Source organism: Notamacropus eugenii, chromosome 1 (assembly GCF_028372415.1).
Source record: "Notamacropus eugenii isolate mMacEug1 chromosome 1, mMacEug1.pri_v2, whole genome shotgun sequence".
Taxonomy (NCBI): Eukaryota; Metazoa; Chordata; class Mammalia; order Diprotodontia; family Macropodidae; genus Notamacropus; species Notamacropus eugenii.
In genome coordinates, this window is record NC_092872.1 from 415,495,897 (window position 1) to 415,511,674 (window position 15,778).

At 43.6% G+C, this 15,778-nt stretch overlaps 1 protein-coding gene across 1 annotated transcript in view; it reads right to left on the bottom strand.

Annotated features, from left to right (window-relative positions):
* The window catches only part of RASGEF1C (RasGEF domain family member 1C), a 191,846-nt gene that overhangs the window by 72,418 nt on the left and 103,650 nt on the right, over nt 1–15,778 (bottom strand). The window contains exons 3-5 of the mRNA XM_072631217.1: nt 12,540–12,716; nt 9,229–9,351; nt 6,090–6,227 (exon numbers count right to left, since the gene is read on the bottom strand). Of these exons, the coding sequence (XP_072487318.1) occupies nt 6,090–6,227; nt 9,229–9,351; nt 12,540–12,710 (432 nt within the window). The 5' untranslated portion in view covers nt 12,711–12,716. The remainder of the gene's footprint in view (nt 1–6,089; nt 6,228–9,228; nt 9,352–12,539; nt 12,717–15,778) is intronic.

Below are 15,778 nucleotides of genomic sequence, written 5' to 3' on the forward strand. Positions count from 1 at the left end.
GAATATACACTTAGTGTCTATAGAAGTATAACTTACTCAATGGGAAAATAGGAAGGGAAGAGAATAAGAGAAAAGGGGGGAATAATAAAAGACAGAGTTAGGGAGGCAGTGGGGAGAAACAAAACAAACTTTTGAGGAGGGAGAGGCTAAAAATAGAGAGGAAGAAAAAGAAGAAAATGGGATGGAGGGAAATATACATAATCACAATTGTGAATGTGAATGGGATGAGCTTACCCATAAAATGGAAGCAGATAGCAGACTGAATTAGAAACCACAATCCAACGATATGTTGTTTACAAGAGCCACACTTGAAACAGAAACATGCACACAGAGTTAAAGGCCTGGAGCGGAATCTATTCCGCTGCAGCAGAATGAAAAAAAAGGCAGGGATAGCAATCATGATCTCAGATTAAAACAAAAGCAAAAATAGACCTAATTAAAAGATAATCAGGGAAACTACATTTTGCTAAAAGGTAGCACATAACATGAAGTAATACCAAAAATTTTTATAGCTAATATCTCTGATAAAGGTCTCATTTCTCAAATATATACTGAGTATGAAACTGAGTCAAATTGATAAAAATAATGCATTCTCCAACTGATAAATGATCAAAGGACATAAACAGGCAGTTTTCAGAAGAAGAAATCAAAGCTATCTATAGTCATGAAAAAAATACTCTAAATCATTACTGATCAGAGAAATGCAAATTGAAACAACTCTGAAGTACCACCTCACACTTATCAGAAATGACAAATGCTGGAAGGGACAAAGGGAAAAATAAATACACTAATGAGCTGTTAGTGGAGTAGTAAACCTGTCCAACCAATCTGGAGAACAATTTGGAACTAGGCCCAAAGGGCTATAAAACTGTGCATATCCTTTGACCCAGCAATACCACTATAACATCTATATCCCAAAGAGATCAAAGGAAAAGGACTTATTTCACAAAAATATTTATAGCAGCTCTGTTTGTGGGGGCAAAGAATTGGAAATCAAGAGGATGCTCACCAATAGGAGAATGACTCAACAAATTGTGGCATATGATTGTGCTGTAGGAAATTGTGGTGGTGGATGGTTTCAGAAAAACATGGCAAGAACTATGTGAACTGATGCAAAGTGAAGTGAGAAGAACCAGGAGATCATCGTGTGCAGTAATAACAATGTTGTAATGATGATCAACTGTGAAAGACTTGGCTACTATGATCAATACAGTGATCCAAGACAATTGCAAAGGACTCATGAAAAATCATCCTGTCTACCTCAAAAGAGAGAACTGGTAAACTCTGAGTATAAACTGAAGTATAATTTTCTCACTTTCCTTATTTTGCTTGTTTTTTAAAAAATATGGCTAATGTGGAAATATGATTTGCATGATTTCAAATGTGTAATTGATATGATGTTGTTTACCTTTTGCAATGGATGTGGGAGGGAGTGGGAGGGATGGAGATAATTTGGAATTCAAATTTTAAAAAGAAAAAATGTTAAAAATAAATTAAATGTTTTAAAAATAGTCTTTACATGCTTATCTGTATATTTCTTACAGTGTAGTAATATCCTATTATATTCATGTACCATGATTGGTTTAGCCATTCTCCATTCAATAGGCAGCTATTTCCATTACCCATTATGAGTGGTTGGCCATGAAGTGGATTTTGGTATTTAAGACCATCAGCTCCTCCTTCTGAATCAGAGACATCTACACAGAAATCTCTTTTCTGTACAGCATACTTTTCCCACAGCAAACTCAATTTTGTTATTTGGAAGCCTCCATTTAGTTGGAATGGTAGCTAGGGAGGGGGGTGATAAAAGGAAAACACTTTAAAAGCTGCCAATCCCCAATGGTTTCATGTTCATCCTTGATGTTTATGATCCGAATTTAATGGGACACAAAATGAGCACATGTTCCAGCTCATTGATCCTGTGGCCTTCAATAGGAATCACCCTGGCATCAGTCAAACCAGGACAGAATGTATCACGTTGTGTATCTGGTTCATTCCTGGATCCCAGTGACATGATATTAATCAAGGTAGTGATAAAATGCATGGCAGTCTCTGGAGCTTAGGGAGATCCAGAAATACTGTGTGCCTGTGATGTAAGTAGAACTGTCCACAGGAAAATCTGATGTAGAGAAGAAAGAATAGAAAGTGACAGCAAGAGGATAAAGGCAGAAAGTCTGAGAAGACAGAATGAGCAGAGAGAGAGAGAGAGAGAGAGAGAGCCGCCAATGTGGATTTTTAAGCTTCTGTCTACATCCATCAACATCTGTCTTCAAGACAAAAGGGAGCAACATGGCATGAGGTGGTTGAACCATAAACCCAAACCTTTATTTATCCCTGGAAAATTCATGGAGGATGATAAGCTCTCTTGTGTACCGAAGATGTCTTCCATTGTGCAATTTGCCTGAGTGAAAAGGAATTGATTTCAGCAGCCATGGAAGGTCAGACATGCATCTAGTTCTCAGGCTGACTTTGTGGGGATGTATGTCATCACTTAACTCTTCTCTAACATATGCCCTGTGCCCTCCTGACCTCGGACCACGCAAAATAGCTGGGAAAAGATGGACTCTATACAAGCTTGTAACTGCCTTCCCCGGGGGTATAGCAGCCACTCACACACCAAAAACTGAAGACAGGAGGGAGGGGAGAGCCCTTTACTTTTGCCATGCAGTCAAAGATTTCTTGGAGCCTTACCTGCCCTTCACTTCCTCAATCTTGAATATCCTGGGGAAGGGAACAAGTATTTATTAAGTACCTACTATGGGCATTTTGCTTTATCAAAATTATCTCATTTGAACACTGCACTGTGACTGTTACAAAAGATGAGCTAGTTTGGCCAAAACACACCCAAAACAACGAAAAGCTGCCTGAAATATGTGCTTCTTTCCACAACCAGGTTTGCTGGCCCAGTCAGACTTCTTTCTTCTCACAATGGTGGCTAACGTATTGATGATGCAGTCCTATGGAATCAGCCCCTTGTGTCCCAATGGGATCAGAAGCTTTGATGGCATTTCCCTCTGTACCTCTTCCACCATTCACAGTGAGTGACAGCAATGTCCACGTTGGGATGTTTATTTTCAACTCTCATGGCTCACCCACACTCATACACATAATCTTAAATTCCATTCACATCCCCCTAGAGCCCTACCAATCATCCCACCACGTATGGAGTTCCCTTGTCTCTGGCCCAGCAAGGGGCTCCCTTGAGAAGCAGGACAACACTGCTGTTCATTCATACTCTGTGAAAAGTATCAAGGTCAAGTATTAGGCCAATCTTTTCATTTAGCAAAGTATAGACCAGTCTTCTTGGTCAAGTCAGTGAGGAAATCATGACATCCATGTATACTGAACCCTCTTTTTCTAATAATACCTGGAAATTCTTCTAAAAGTTTTTTTTTCAGCTTTATTTTTCCTTTCTTTTTAAAAAAAAATCACTTTTTTTTTCAGTTCCAAATTCTGTCCCTCCCTCCAGCACCTCCCCCAGCCATCGAGAAGACAAGTAAGAGAAATCCCATTATACATTATACTCCCCTATCCCTCCTAAGTGTCCCTGGGATTAAAACGTGTGGATTTTAGAGCCCACAGCTCTGACCAGGCCTCATCCACAGAGGTTACTGCCAGCTTTTCTTCCCTGTGTTCTTGCCCTGGCCACATGTCTGGCAGGGGTTTGGGAAATGACAAACTCCCACTGTGGAGCCAGACCTCAGACCAGCATTCCACACTCTGAAAGGGCCTTCAACACCTTTCCTCTTGTCCAAAGCTCAGCTGAATATCAAAGAGAACAAATGTCCTTTGCCTTTTGGATACTCATCCTTTTGCTAATCTCAAGCAGTTCTCAGGTAATTCCAACTCAACAAGCATTTATTAAGTGTCTACTGACAGCTAGGCGGTGAGTCAGGAAAACTCATCTTCGGGGTTCAACCTGGCTTCAGATACTTACTCAGCTACCCTGGGCAAGTCACTTAACCCAGTTGGCCTCAGTTCCTCATCTATAAAATGACTCAGAGAAGGAAATGGCAAAGCACTCCAGCATGTCTTCCAAGGAGACCCCAAGTGGGGTCAGGAAGAGTCAGACATTACTGAAAGGACTGAACAGGAGCAATGACAATGTGCTAGGCACTGTGGATAAAAAGACAAAGATAAAAACCAGTCCCTACCCTCAAGTAGCTTATATTCTACTGGAGGAAAACAATGTTTACGCTGATTTCTTGTTCAGTCGATAACTGCTTTGGATGACTATTCAAAGGGCAAAGTACATTTGTTCTCTTTGGTATTTAGCTGGGCTGTGGACAAGAGGAAAGAAGATGTTGAAGTCCCCCCTCAGTATGGGTATGAACTCTTTATGACCCCATTGGAGATTTTCTTGGCAAAGATGCTGGAGCGGTTTGCCATTTCCTTCTCCAGCTCATTTTACAGATGAGGAAACTGAGGTAAACAGAATGAAGTGATTTGCCCAGGGTCACACAACTAGTAAGAGTCTGAGGTCAGATTTGAACTCAGGTCTTCCTCCAGGTCTAGTATTCTATCTACTGTGCTACCTAGTTGTTTTGCACACTGATAAGTCTAATGTACAGAGTTTTTTGGGGAGTGAGGAGCCCTAACAACTAGGGGAAACATGAAGGGCATCTTAGAAGAGGTAGTCTTTGACTTGGCTCTCAGAGGAATGAATTCCAAAAGGTAATGGCAAACATGGAGAAAGTGGGGATAGGTTTCTCAAAGGCATGGAAGCAAGAAATCTAATATTCTTCACCAAAACAAGTAGGCCAGCATGAGATGGAATAATTTGTGATCATCCTGGAAAAAGATGTTGGAGTCAATTTAGGAAGGGCTTAGTCAAACAGAGGAGTTTGTATTTCATCTGAGAGGCAACAGGGAGTGACAGAAGCTTCTTGAGCAAGGGAGTAACATGCTCAGGCTTGTACTTTAAGAATATCCATTTGGCAGGTAAGAAGAAAATGGACTGTGGAGTGGAGATATTGGATGATGGGAAGACCAAGTGATAGGTTATTGTAACAGTCCAGGCAAGAGGTCTTACAGGCCCTGGACTAGAATGGCAGTTGTTACTGGAGAAGGGAATGGATGTCAAAGACGTTGTGGAGGTAGTAAGGGCAAGACTTGGCAACTCATTGACTCTGGGCATGTAAGGGAGAGTGGAGAGGTGAGAATGACTCCATGGGTGTGAACTTGAGTCATCAGAGAGATGGTGGCATCTCCCAAAGAAACAAGGAGGTTAAGGAGAGGCCTAGAATTAAGAGGAAAGGTAATGAGTTCCATTTTGGACATGTTGATTTGAGATGCTCATGGGACACTCAGGTGGAGCTAACCTGGAGATAGTTGGTTATTAGATGTGGGGAAAGCAACAAATCTGATCCCAAAGGGAAGGAAAGGGGAGAAAAAGGAAAGGTGGCCTTCTTGGCCTTGAGTCTTGTACCTCGCACACCTCACAGATTGGTCTGTATCTCACCCATGCACTGACCACATTTTGTCTTATTCCCTTACCAGACTGTGACTTCCATGAGAGCAGGGAGACTCCGTTTTATCTAAACCTCATATCTCCTCTAGCACTTAACTCAACATTCAACTCTCAGAGGAAGTGTGGTATAGTGGCAAGAGTTCTGGGTTTGGAGTCAGAAAAAAACCTGGATTTGAGTACTGATTCTAATGCCTAGAAGCCTCAAGAGAGATCTCAGGGAAATCACATCTCCTCTGTGAGTCTCAATTTCTTCATTTGTAAAACAGGGATAGAGAGAAGAAGCTTTCCATAGCAAATGGGGGGATGTCCTTGGAGTGAGAAGATCTGACCCATTTTGGCTGTGTGACCCTTGATAAATAATAGGTAACTCTCTAAGATGGTAAATCACAGGACATTGACCATGTGTGTTGGTGGAGGCTCTTTCCTCAGCAAAAGATCCTTATACCAATAAAATCCTATCAATTCCCCACCTTCCCCTCTTGCCATATGATGGTGCTGAATTGAGCTGAAATTGGTTTTTTAAAGGACAGACTACAGGAATGAAGTAAGCTACAGCTGGTGGGGATGGGACCCAGGAGGAAAATAGCATGAAGTCGGGCCCTCTCCGCCAAGCCCTCACCTCATCGCAGGGTGCAATTCGGCGAATCATATCCTTGAGGTGGCCAACCATCTTCTCTTCCTGAAAGTCATAGGGGAATGTTTCCGTCCACTCTGCCAACAGCTGCAGGAGTTTTGGACCAAATTTTCGAACCCGGGCCTAAAATATAAACATGAGGGGGTAAATAGGAATCAAGAGCTCCCTACTGTGCAAGGAAACAGGCCATGGTTGTTTGTTTCACACTCTCCTTCCACTTCTCCCCTAACCCCTTACCCTTCAGTCCCCACCATGAAAACGACTGAAAGAAGGTGCCTGTGTGAAGGCTGGCTTGCAAATGGCTCCCAGTGGGCTCCTAGCAAAGAGGCCAGATGCTCCTGTGGGTCAGAGTACCGATTGTTCTTTCTTTTCCTTATTCCCTGCCAAAAGGAAGCCCTGTGTGATGGGAAGCAGTTGGAAGGATTCAAACCTTGTGTATCTGAAAGTAAGTCCTGCAATCCCTGTACACTAAACAAAGGGAATCTGGGAACCAGAGTGGCACCCACAGGGAGACCTGAGCCTGGGCAGGTAGGTGGTGTTCCCTGAACTCACTAGAGACACAGTTTGGGAAAGGAGGTTGGACTGATGCCAGGAAAAAAGGAAGCAGGAGTAAGGCTGAATGCCCTTGATATCTGCCCAGAGTTTGCACAAAGCCAGGGAGGTCATAATTTCATTGGATTCCAAACAAATGTCCAGGCACTCCAGACCTTCCTGGGGCTCAAGAGCATCTGATGAGAGAACAAGTGATCATTCTCACATCCCTCCCGACAATCCCCAATCCGTAACCAGAGCACCCCAAGACTAGAGGTGGGGTAGGTGAAGATGACGATTGATATGACCAAAGAACTGGGGTTTAACAAGTCCTTTATATCCACTGTGTGATTTGGTCTCTATAACTGTTAACTCGGGGTCTTGAAACCAGGAAAACATGGGTTTGAAACCCAACTTGCCTAGTTTCTTTGTGACCCTGAACAAGTAATTTAACCTTTCTCAGCCTCTATTTGTTCATCTATAAAATGAAGATAATTCCTGAGGCTCTCATGTCACAGATCTGCTGTAAAGAACTAATGAATATGTAAAGCATTTTGCAAACTTTAGAGAAACATTGGTTTTGTTTTCCCCCCAGTCCAGTGATGTCATTGGCATAGGGAACTCCCAGTATGGAAACTCCTTCCTCCAGTGCTCTGCAGAGCGTTGACAAGTTAGGTGACTTGACCAGCATCGCAGAGTCACTATGTAGCAGAAGCAGGGCTTAAATTCAGGTCTTCCTGACTCCAGAGTTGTCCCTTTCCACTGTGCAATACCGCCCATCATCATTGGCATCATCGTCATTTGTTGTTGTCATTATCATGATTACCTCCATTTCATGGATGAGGAACCTGAGGTACTATAAGGTTTATATGACTTTTCCAAAGTCACACAGCCAGTGTTAGAGCCAGGCTTCAGACCTGGATGTTCTGATTTCAAATGCAGAGTTCTTGGCATTTCAGCACCAGTCAATGTACCTCCTCCTCGCCAAGCCCTGTGATGATGCATGAGTGAGCAGAAGGGAGCACAGGCCCACATCACGCTGCTGCTACCCCCCACGGCTGCTGGTGCTGGTCGTGGTGTGCTCTGGTCTCACCTACTAAATAACTCTTTAATTAGTTCCTTGGAGAACCCAAGTGACCTTTTCAAAGCCAAGCTGGGGCTTCACAGGAGATGCATCAGTAGGCAGTGAAACGCGTATCTAGATTGTTCTTTGCACCTTGGAAATGAGAGTTTGGTTGTGACTTCTGCAGCTTCCACACATATCAAGAATTAAGGGACAAGGGCATATACTCCTGTGGCCAAATGCTTAGTACCAATTATAAAATCACAGAATCTCAGGGTTATGAGGAACCTCAGAAGTCATCAAGTCTGGCCTGTCTCTGAGCAGAAATTTTTAAAAAGCCTAAGTTTATAAGGATGAGGGAGACATGGCTGGGCAGCAGTTTAGTGGACTGCAAACTCAATCGAGACTAGTGTAATGGGGCAGGCAAAATGTCATTCTCAGTGAGAGGAAGAGTTTCTGAACGTAGAAGGTGATAGTCACCCTGTACTCTCTCTTATTCTCACTGCATCAGGAGACCTGTGTTCAGTTCTAGGGGGGTCACAGTTTAAAAAAAGAATGCTGACAGCACTCAGAAAAGGGCAACCAGGAGATGATAAGCCTTGACTATATTACAGTAGGATCATCTGAAGGAAATGAGGACATTTGGACTGGAAAGAGGAAGTCTCAGAGTAGACTTGATAATGATCCTTCAAGAATGTGGCAGACCATTATATGAATGAGTGATTAGTCTGGTTCTGCATGGCCCTAGAAGGCAGAGCCAGGAGCAGAGGTTTGGAGGGATCCAGAGGAAAAACAGAGGTGTGGTGTTAGTGATAAAAATAAGCACTATCCCAGTTGGAACAGGATGCTTCTGGAAGCTGTAGGCTCCCCATGACTGGAGGTCTGGCTTAAAGGTATGGCTAGACAGTCACTTCCCTGGGGTACTGTTGAGAAGGTTTTTAATAAGGTAGGAGTCGGACAGGAGAGCTAAGGAGGACCCTTCAACCTAAAAATTTCTGATTCCCTACAAGTGGCCATCCAGTTTAAAAGAATTCATTCTCTACTGACATAGTTTATTCTACTTTTGCATGTTTATTCTACTTTTGCATATCTCTCATTGTTGGAAAATTCTTTCTTTGATTGAAATGACATCTGCTTCTCTGGCTCTTTGATCTACTGTTCCTAGGCCAACCTTCTGGGTCAGACAGAGCAAGCCTATATCTCACCTTGATGGAAACCAGCTTGGAGAGGAAGGAGGGGGAAGGAAGCATTAGCCAGCCCCTGGGGGTCAACATACTTCTCTCTGGGTGGGAGAGCCCCCTCCTCAGGAATGAAAGCACCTGGAGCCAGGAGGAAAGATCCTCAGCTGGTTTTGTTGGGCTTAACTGGAGGGCACTTAGGTCCCATACAACTGCCCAGTTCTGTGAATTTGTGATCCATCCTACTCACAAGAGAGAATAAATTAGAGGAATCCTGGTGCTATAAGTCCTATGTAGTAGAAGCCTCCAATCTAGCTTCTTAGAGCCCAGGCCAGCTCCCAGACCGCCTCACCTTGTCCAGCACAGGTTCGTCCAGTCTCTGCTGTTCAATGCACTGGTGACAGACTCGAGCCAAGAGCTCCTGGGGCTCGATGAAGAGTCTGGAGCTCAGCAGAAAAGTAAAGATGTAGGCTTTCTGGGGAGGGACAGAAAGGCACAGTCACAGGAAGGCTGCTCACTTGGAAGCGGAAGATTTATTTTCTAACTTTACTTCTCCCTTCTCCAGATTCCCCTTCTTTGCTCTGCTCCTTTCTGCCAATAGAAGACCAGAGAGAGAGATGCCTGGCTTCTCCTCCCCCTACCATGTTCAAGTTGGCCAAGGGACTCCACTTCTTTTCTTCCCTACAAAGCTAAGCATCACACCCCTATAGGATTCCCACAATGCAGTACAGAAGAGGGAGCACCAGTCTGGCAATCAGATGAGCTGGATACTGATTCACTATATGACCCAAAATAAGTCACGTAAGGAAGGCAGTATGAGACTGTGGAATGAGCACTGAACTTGGTGTCAGAGGAGCTGGGTGCAAATCTTGGCTTTGCCACTTACTACCTGTATAACCAGAAGAAGGTAATTTACCCTCTCTGGGCATTAGTTTTATCACCTTTAAAGATGAAGACAGTGAACTAATCAGGGCTTCTTAAACTTTTTCCACTCCCCACAGTCCGTGGCTGTGTGGCTTCTGTGATGCACAGTGCAAAGTGTGCATGCTTTGTCTTCAGAACCAAGGCTGCAGTGAGGATGCATGATGCAACACAGGAAAGTGCTGCCAGAAACACCTCAGATTCATTACGTTTGATTTTTATTAATTTTTGATCACTGCATGTTCAAAAACCTTTTAGTGTTGCCAAATTTTTTTTGCAACCCCATATGGGTTCGTGACCCACAGTTTAAGAAGCACGGGACTAGATAACCAGAGGTCCTTTCCAGCTTCTCACCTCTGCCTTAGTTTCCCTAGATTCCTTCAAATCTTAGCTAAAATCCCACCTCACGCAGGAGGCATTTCCTGGTTCCCTCAGCTGCTAGTACCTTCCCCTGCCTTTCATCTACTGAGTCTGTTTCTATCATGTATTACATCTTGTCCCCTCTCCCATTATAGCGTGAGGTCCTTTGAGGGCAGAGGCTATTTTGACCATTCTTTGCATCCCCAGCACTTAGCATAGAGCCTGGCACACAGTCAATGCTAAGTGAACATTTTTTGGTTGACTGAATTTATGACACTTCCCCCTTTTTAGCCCCCCCCCCCCCCCCCAGTTTCCTCATCTGCAAAATGGAGATAACAACATATGTTCCAGCTACCTCAGGGAGTGATCGCTGCTTTCTGAAGAGCTAAGGGATGCAAAAGTATTTTCATTCACAAAGTCTTACGGGTGTCATCCCGCAGAACACTGCTCAGATGTGCCTATTTGGCCCAAGGGAGAATTCTCACGGATTATGCAGGGTGACTTTAGAGTCTGGACCACAGAGCTAGGTAGGTCTTCCTAATCCTTCTTGTTTATTGCTAAAATGGGCTGATTTTTATTTTTTCAATTGAGATTTCTTGCCCTAGTCTCCAAACCTTCCCTTTCCCTCCTGCTTGGAGAGGATGATCCTATAGCTACACCCCCAAATAGCTTCTGGGGTTGGGATGAGTTTGCATACACTTATTTTCCATGGATGTAACTGTTGGGGGAAAGCTGATGTAAAAACTCCAGAAGCACCCCAAATGTCACAGCCGACATGATTTGCCACAGCCGACATGACTTGCCACAGCCTACTGTGTCCTTTGCAGTTTCGCATTGATTAAAATCACAGGCTCCTAGACCTAAGGTTGGAAGGGGCCTTAGACACCATCACATATGACCTCCTCATTTTACAGATGAGGAAGCTGAAGCAAAAGAAGCTAACTGATCTACCCAATGCCACAAAGCTAGCAAGGTAAGATTTGAACCCGGGCCTTCCTGATTCCAAGTCCTATACATTATCCATTGTCATTCTACCCGTCATGGTTAAACCCTCTGTGCTGTGACTTTGGCTCCCATGTTCATTCAAATGGGAGGCCTGATATGAGTATAGAATTAATTAACTTTAGATCTGGAATAGATCTGAGAGAGCCATCTCATCCAATATGTTTAATCCTCAGATGAAAACAAGAGAAGTTAAGGGACTTGCAGGAGGCTCCACAGGGGGGCCCTTTACTATTTTCCCAGGCACATTACTTTATTGGGCAGCTAGCTGGTTCAGTGGTTAGAGTGCCAAATTCATCTTCCTGAATTCAAATCTGGCCTCAGACACTTGCTAGCTGTGTGACCCTGGCCAAGTCATTGAACCCTGTTTGCTTCAGTTTCCTCATCTGTAAAATGAGCTGGGGAATTAAATGGGAAACCGCTCCCATATCTTTGCCAAGAAAAGCCCCAAAGAGGGTCATGAAGAGTCAGACATGATGAAATGACTGAACTACAACACTTGGCATAGTGGTTTGGGTGCCTGACTTGTAGTCAGGAAAACCCAGTCGCAGCTCCTGCCTCTGACACTAACTGTGTAATATTGGGCAAGTTATTTAACCCCTCTGAGCCTCAGTCTACTAATCTGCAAGACAGAGATAATACCTACCTCATGGGGCTATTGTGAGGCTGACATGAGATAATTTATACACATTAATTATATATAATTAATTATACATTAATTATAATTAATTTACACTAAGCACTTTATAACTGCAAAGCACTATCTAGATATACTTTATCATTATTAATTATTGTTATTCCCAGAAAAAGGATGAGTGCTTAATGGTGATCTTTTTAAAAAAATCAGCTAGTTCTCTGGCATTAAATCTCAACCCATACATGTGCTTGTGCATGTACACACACACACACCCTCTGGATAAACATAATAGTTACAACAGTGAAGTTAACATGGGGATTGTCTAGGCTCTGATGACGTTTCTGATGCTTTATTACCTGCGTGATCAAGAGCAAACCACTTAACCTCCTTGCCACTTAGTTTCCTTATCTGTAAAAAGACGAGATTGGACTACTTGGCCTCTGAGGTCCTTTCCAGCTGTAAATATATGATGTTTGCTTCTATCATTCAGGTGTCCAATATACACTACCCAAGGGCTCATTGCCCTAGGAAGTAAATGCTCCCTTTTTTGTTCCACAAAAAAAAATAGTCCCCACAATGAGCCAAATTTGAGGAACCTGTGTGGCACATCCTACCCCTCTTTCTGTTCTCTAACTCTGATACAGTCGATGGGAAATCTTTTCTCCCTTTCCTCAAAACTTGCTAGGATTTTTGTGTATGTATGGGTGTCCATTATCACACTTCCCACCCAGCTGATCACTCACTTCCGGGTAGTAATCTGTGGTAGGGATGAGGTGCTGGATCAAAGCATCGAGTGATGCTGAGCTCAGGTTTCCATCCTGAAAGATCAGTCCTCCTTGCTCCCCAGATGAATGAAGGTGGGGACTGAAGCCACAAGGAGTCACCATGCTTGTGGTACTCAGCGTCTGGGGCATACCTTCCTGAAAAGTCAAAGGAGATGTGTTAGAAGGTGGGCTCTGAGACAGCAACGGCATCAACAATAGTAACTCACATTGATATAGCATTTTAAGGTTCATGCAGTGGATAGAGCACTGGAACTGGAGTCAGAAAAATCTAAGTTCAAATCTGGCCTCAGACACTAACTGTGTGACCCTGGGCAAATCGCTTAACCCTGTTTGCCTCAATTTCCTCATCTGTCAAATGAGCTGGAGAAGGAAATGACAAACCACTCCAATATCTTTGCCCAAATGGGGTCACAAAGAGTCAGACATGACTGAAAAATGACAAGACTCTTTAAGGTTAGCAAAGAAGTAGCTCTCAGAATCAAGTTCTATACCCAAGGACATCTATCTATCTAGCTAGCTAGCTATCCCTTTTCTTCCTTCCTTCCTTCCTTCCTTCCTTCCTTCCTTCCTTCCTTCCTTCCTTCCTTCCTTCCTTCCTTCCTTCCTTCCTGTCTTCCTCCCTTCCTTCTTTCCTTCCTTCCTTTCCTCTAACTCTAACATAGGTTTTAGCACAAATAAATATCTACAATTAATCACATTCCTCACGGTAGGGTTCCTCAGCATATTGATCACCATCTATCAATTCATTGGAAGCAACACCTAGATGATCTCTCCAAGCTGGCCACAGCCACTGTGGTACCTACACAGAGCTTACAAGGTCCAGTTCACTCCCCTTCCTTCCTTGCACCAAAGGTTGATACCACCAGGACGTGGAGGACAGGGACTGCATTATATGTGGTCTCTGTATCCCGTAGTGCCTACCACAGTATCCAGCACACAGTAGGAGCTTAACTGGATTCTCTACTGTTGGAAAGAATTTCTCACCTTCCCTTACCCACCTCTCTACTAGATCAGATCTCTTCCTTTGAAGACCCCAGAGAACACTATGTACCTCTCTTGCCCTATCTTGTATTTGTGACCATGTCTTAGCCTTCACACACACACACACACACACACACACACACACACACACAGACACTCACACTCACTCACATACCCCTCCATTTATACTCTGAGCTTCCAGAAGACAAAGCCAATATCTCATGCATCGATCTCCCCCAAAGCACCCAGGATAGGGTCCTGCACAGTGGGGGGCCTTCATATTTATTGAACAAGTAGACAGATGAATGACTAAAAGAAAAGGTTGAAGACGGTTCCCACAAATGATGATTAGGAATCCTTCTTCACATCCTTAAAGACTCACATTTGGTCATTTTTGCACCAGGGCACATTCAAATTCCTTCCCCATTCACTGCTTGGTTGTCATCTTTGGGAGGATTATCTCCATGGTAACAAGATGCAAGGCCGAAGGCTAGAAAGAACAAGCAGGAAGGGGTGGTGGTCCTTTATTTCCTAGGCAGCATCTGAGCAGCCCCTGAATACAGCAATTACTCGCGATGGAGACCCCACTGGTGAGTGCATCTGCACAATTTGGACTGGATGCCAGCACCAGCTCTTATTAAGAGTCATACTGTTGGTATAACTCTTAATTAGACACCATTATCAAAAATTCCACCCGCATCCCTCAGCAGTGAGTTTTTTCCCCCCATAATTAAGAAGTTGTTTTGTTTTGGGTTTTTTTTGGTAAATGAATATCTCCAAAAATCCTATCCCTGAGCTGAGCCAGTTTTAACACAGACTAGGTAGTTGCCTGTTGACTGAAGAGGACATGAAAGTCACATCTCATCTCCCCCAGGGGCAGCCAACCTATGTCACCTTTAAAATTCTCCCAAAGAAGACAGAGCCTTCTCTTCTCTGAGATCTGCCCTGCAGGATGCTCTGCTCTGAAAGTCAAGGACTTCAGCAGCATGCCAACCATGCCTGCGCACAGGAAAGTGTGCCAGGAGGGAAGGGTGGATTAGCTGGCTCCTGCTCTCCACATCTCACCTGCAAACAGCAAAGGCAAACAAGAATCCCACTTCAAGGATTGGGCTTTGGGGAAGTCAGGCATCCCAGCTCTAACATGCTTACGGTCATGCCAAGACAACATCCACCTGAAGGGGAAGGGATACAGAATAGAGAAGATATGGAAAGAGTACAGAAGGAGATAAGAAAGAACTAGGGAAATGTTTTCCTATAAAAAAATCAATGGGGTATAGAAGCATCCAGTTGTTGCCCTCATAATAATAAACACAACTCAGTTCAGGGAAGGTGGAGGCTTCATTTATCACGTTGGAGATCTCCATCTCCAGCCCCAACCATTTTGCTTAGCTCCAGTCCCACATTTCCAATTCCCTGCTGGACAGCTCTATTTGGATGTCCCAATCAATCCTCAGGCAATTATTCAGCACTCACTATGTGCCAGGCACTTATTTTAAGCATGGGGATACAAAGAAAAAGCAGAAATACCCTTAAGAGGCTTACATTCTCATGGGGGATTTCTTCCTCCCAGGAAGGTGACAAACAGTAGGGGACCAAGATGGTAGCCAGGAATTATTAGCATTTCTTCAAGCTTTGTGAGGAGTGGCCTTTGGATGGGACCAAACAGGGTCTAGTTAGGGGAGCACAGTGGGTGGTACAAGTCTTTTGGGAAAGAGAGTACACACAGATTGGGAAGCCTGAGACCTGTGACCAGAAAGAGACAGATGTGTGGGAGCTTAGAAGGACTCCATGCAATCTATTTCAAACACTAGTATCCTTGTCCTGTATGAAGCCTGTGTGAAGACACAGGCTTCAGTGGACAGAGTGTAAGAATATAGGATTGTACTAGCTACAAAGACTATCCAAGAACTGAAGGAAAGGAATAAAGATTTATGAAAAAAACTGCTAGAAGTGAGACATCAAAAATCCTGATGAGACAAAGGATTGGCCCCCGTCCTTGTCTTCCTTATATACATAAGTTCAAAGAGTTATAAATTACCAAGACTAAAACTGTCTCTCCTTCCCAAGAGGAACACACACACACACACACGCACGCACACACACACACACACACACACACAGAGGAGGTAATATGTATATAAATAGGTCTACACAAAATATAAAGAGAGCAGATGTAATATCACCTTAAATAGAAGGATACCTTTAAAAAGATCTTT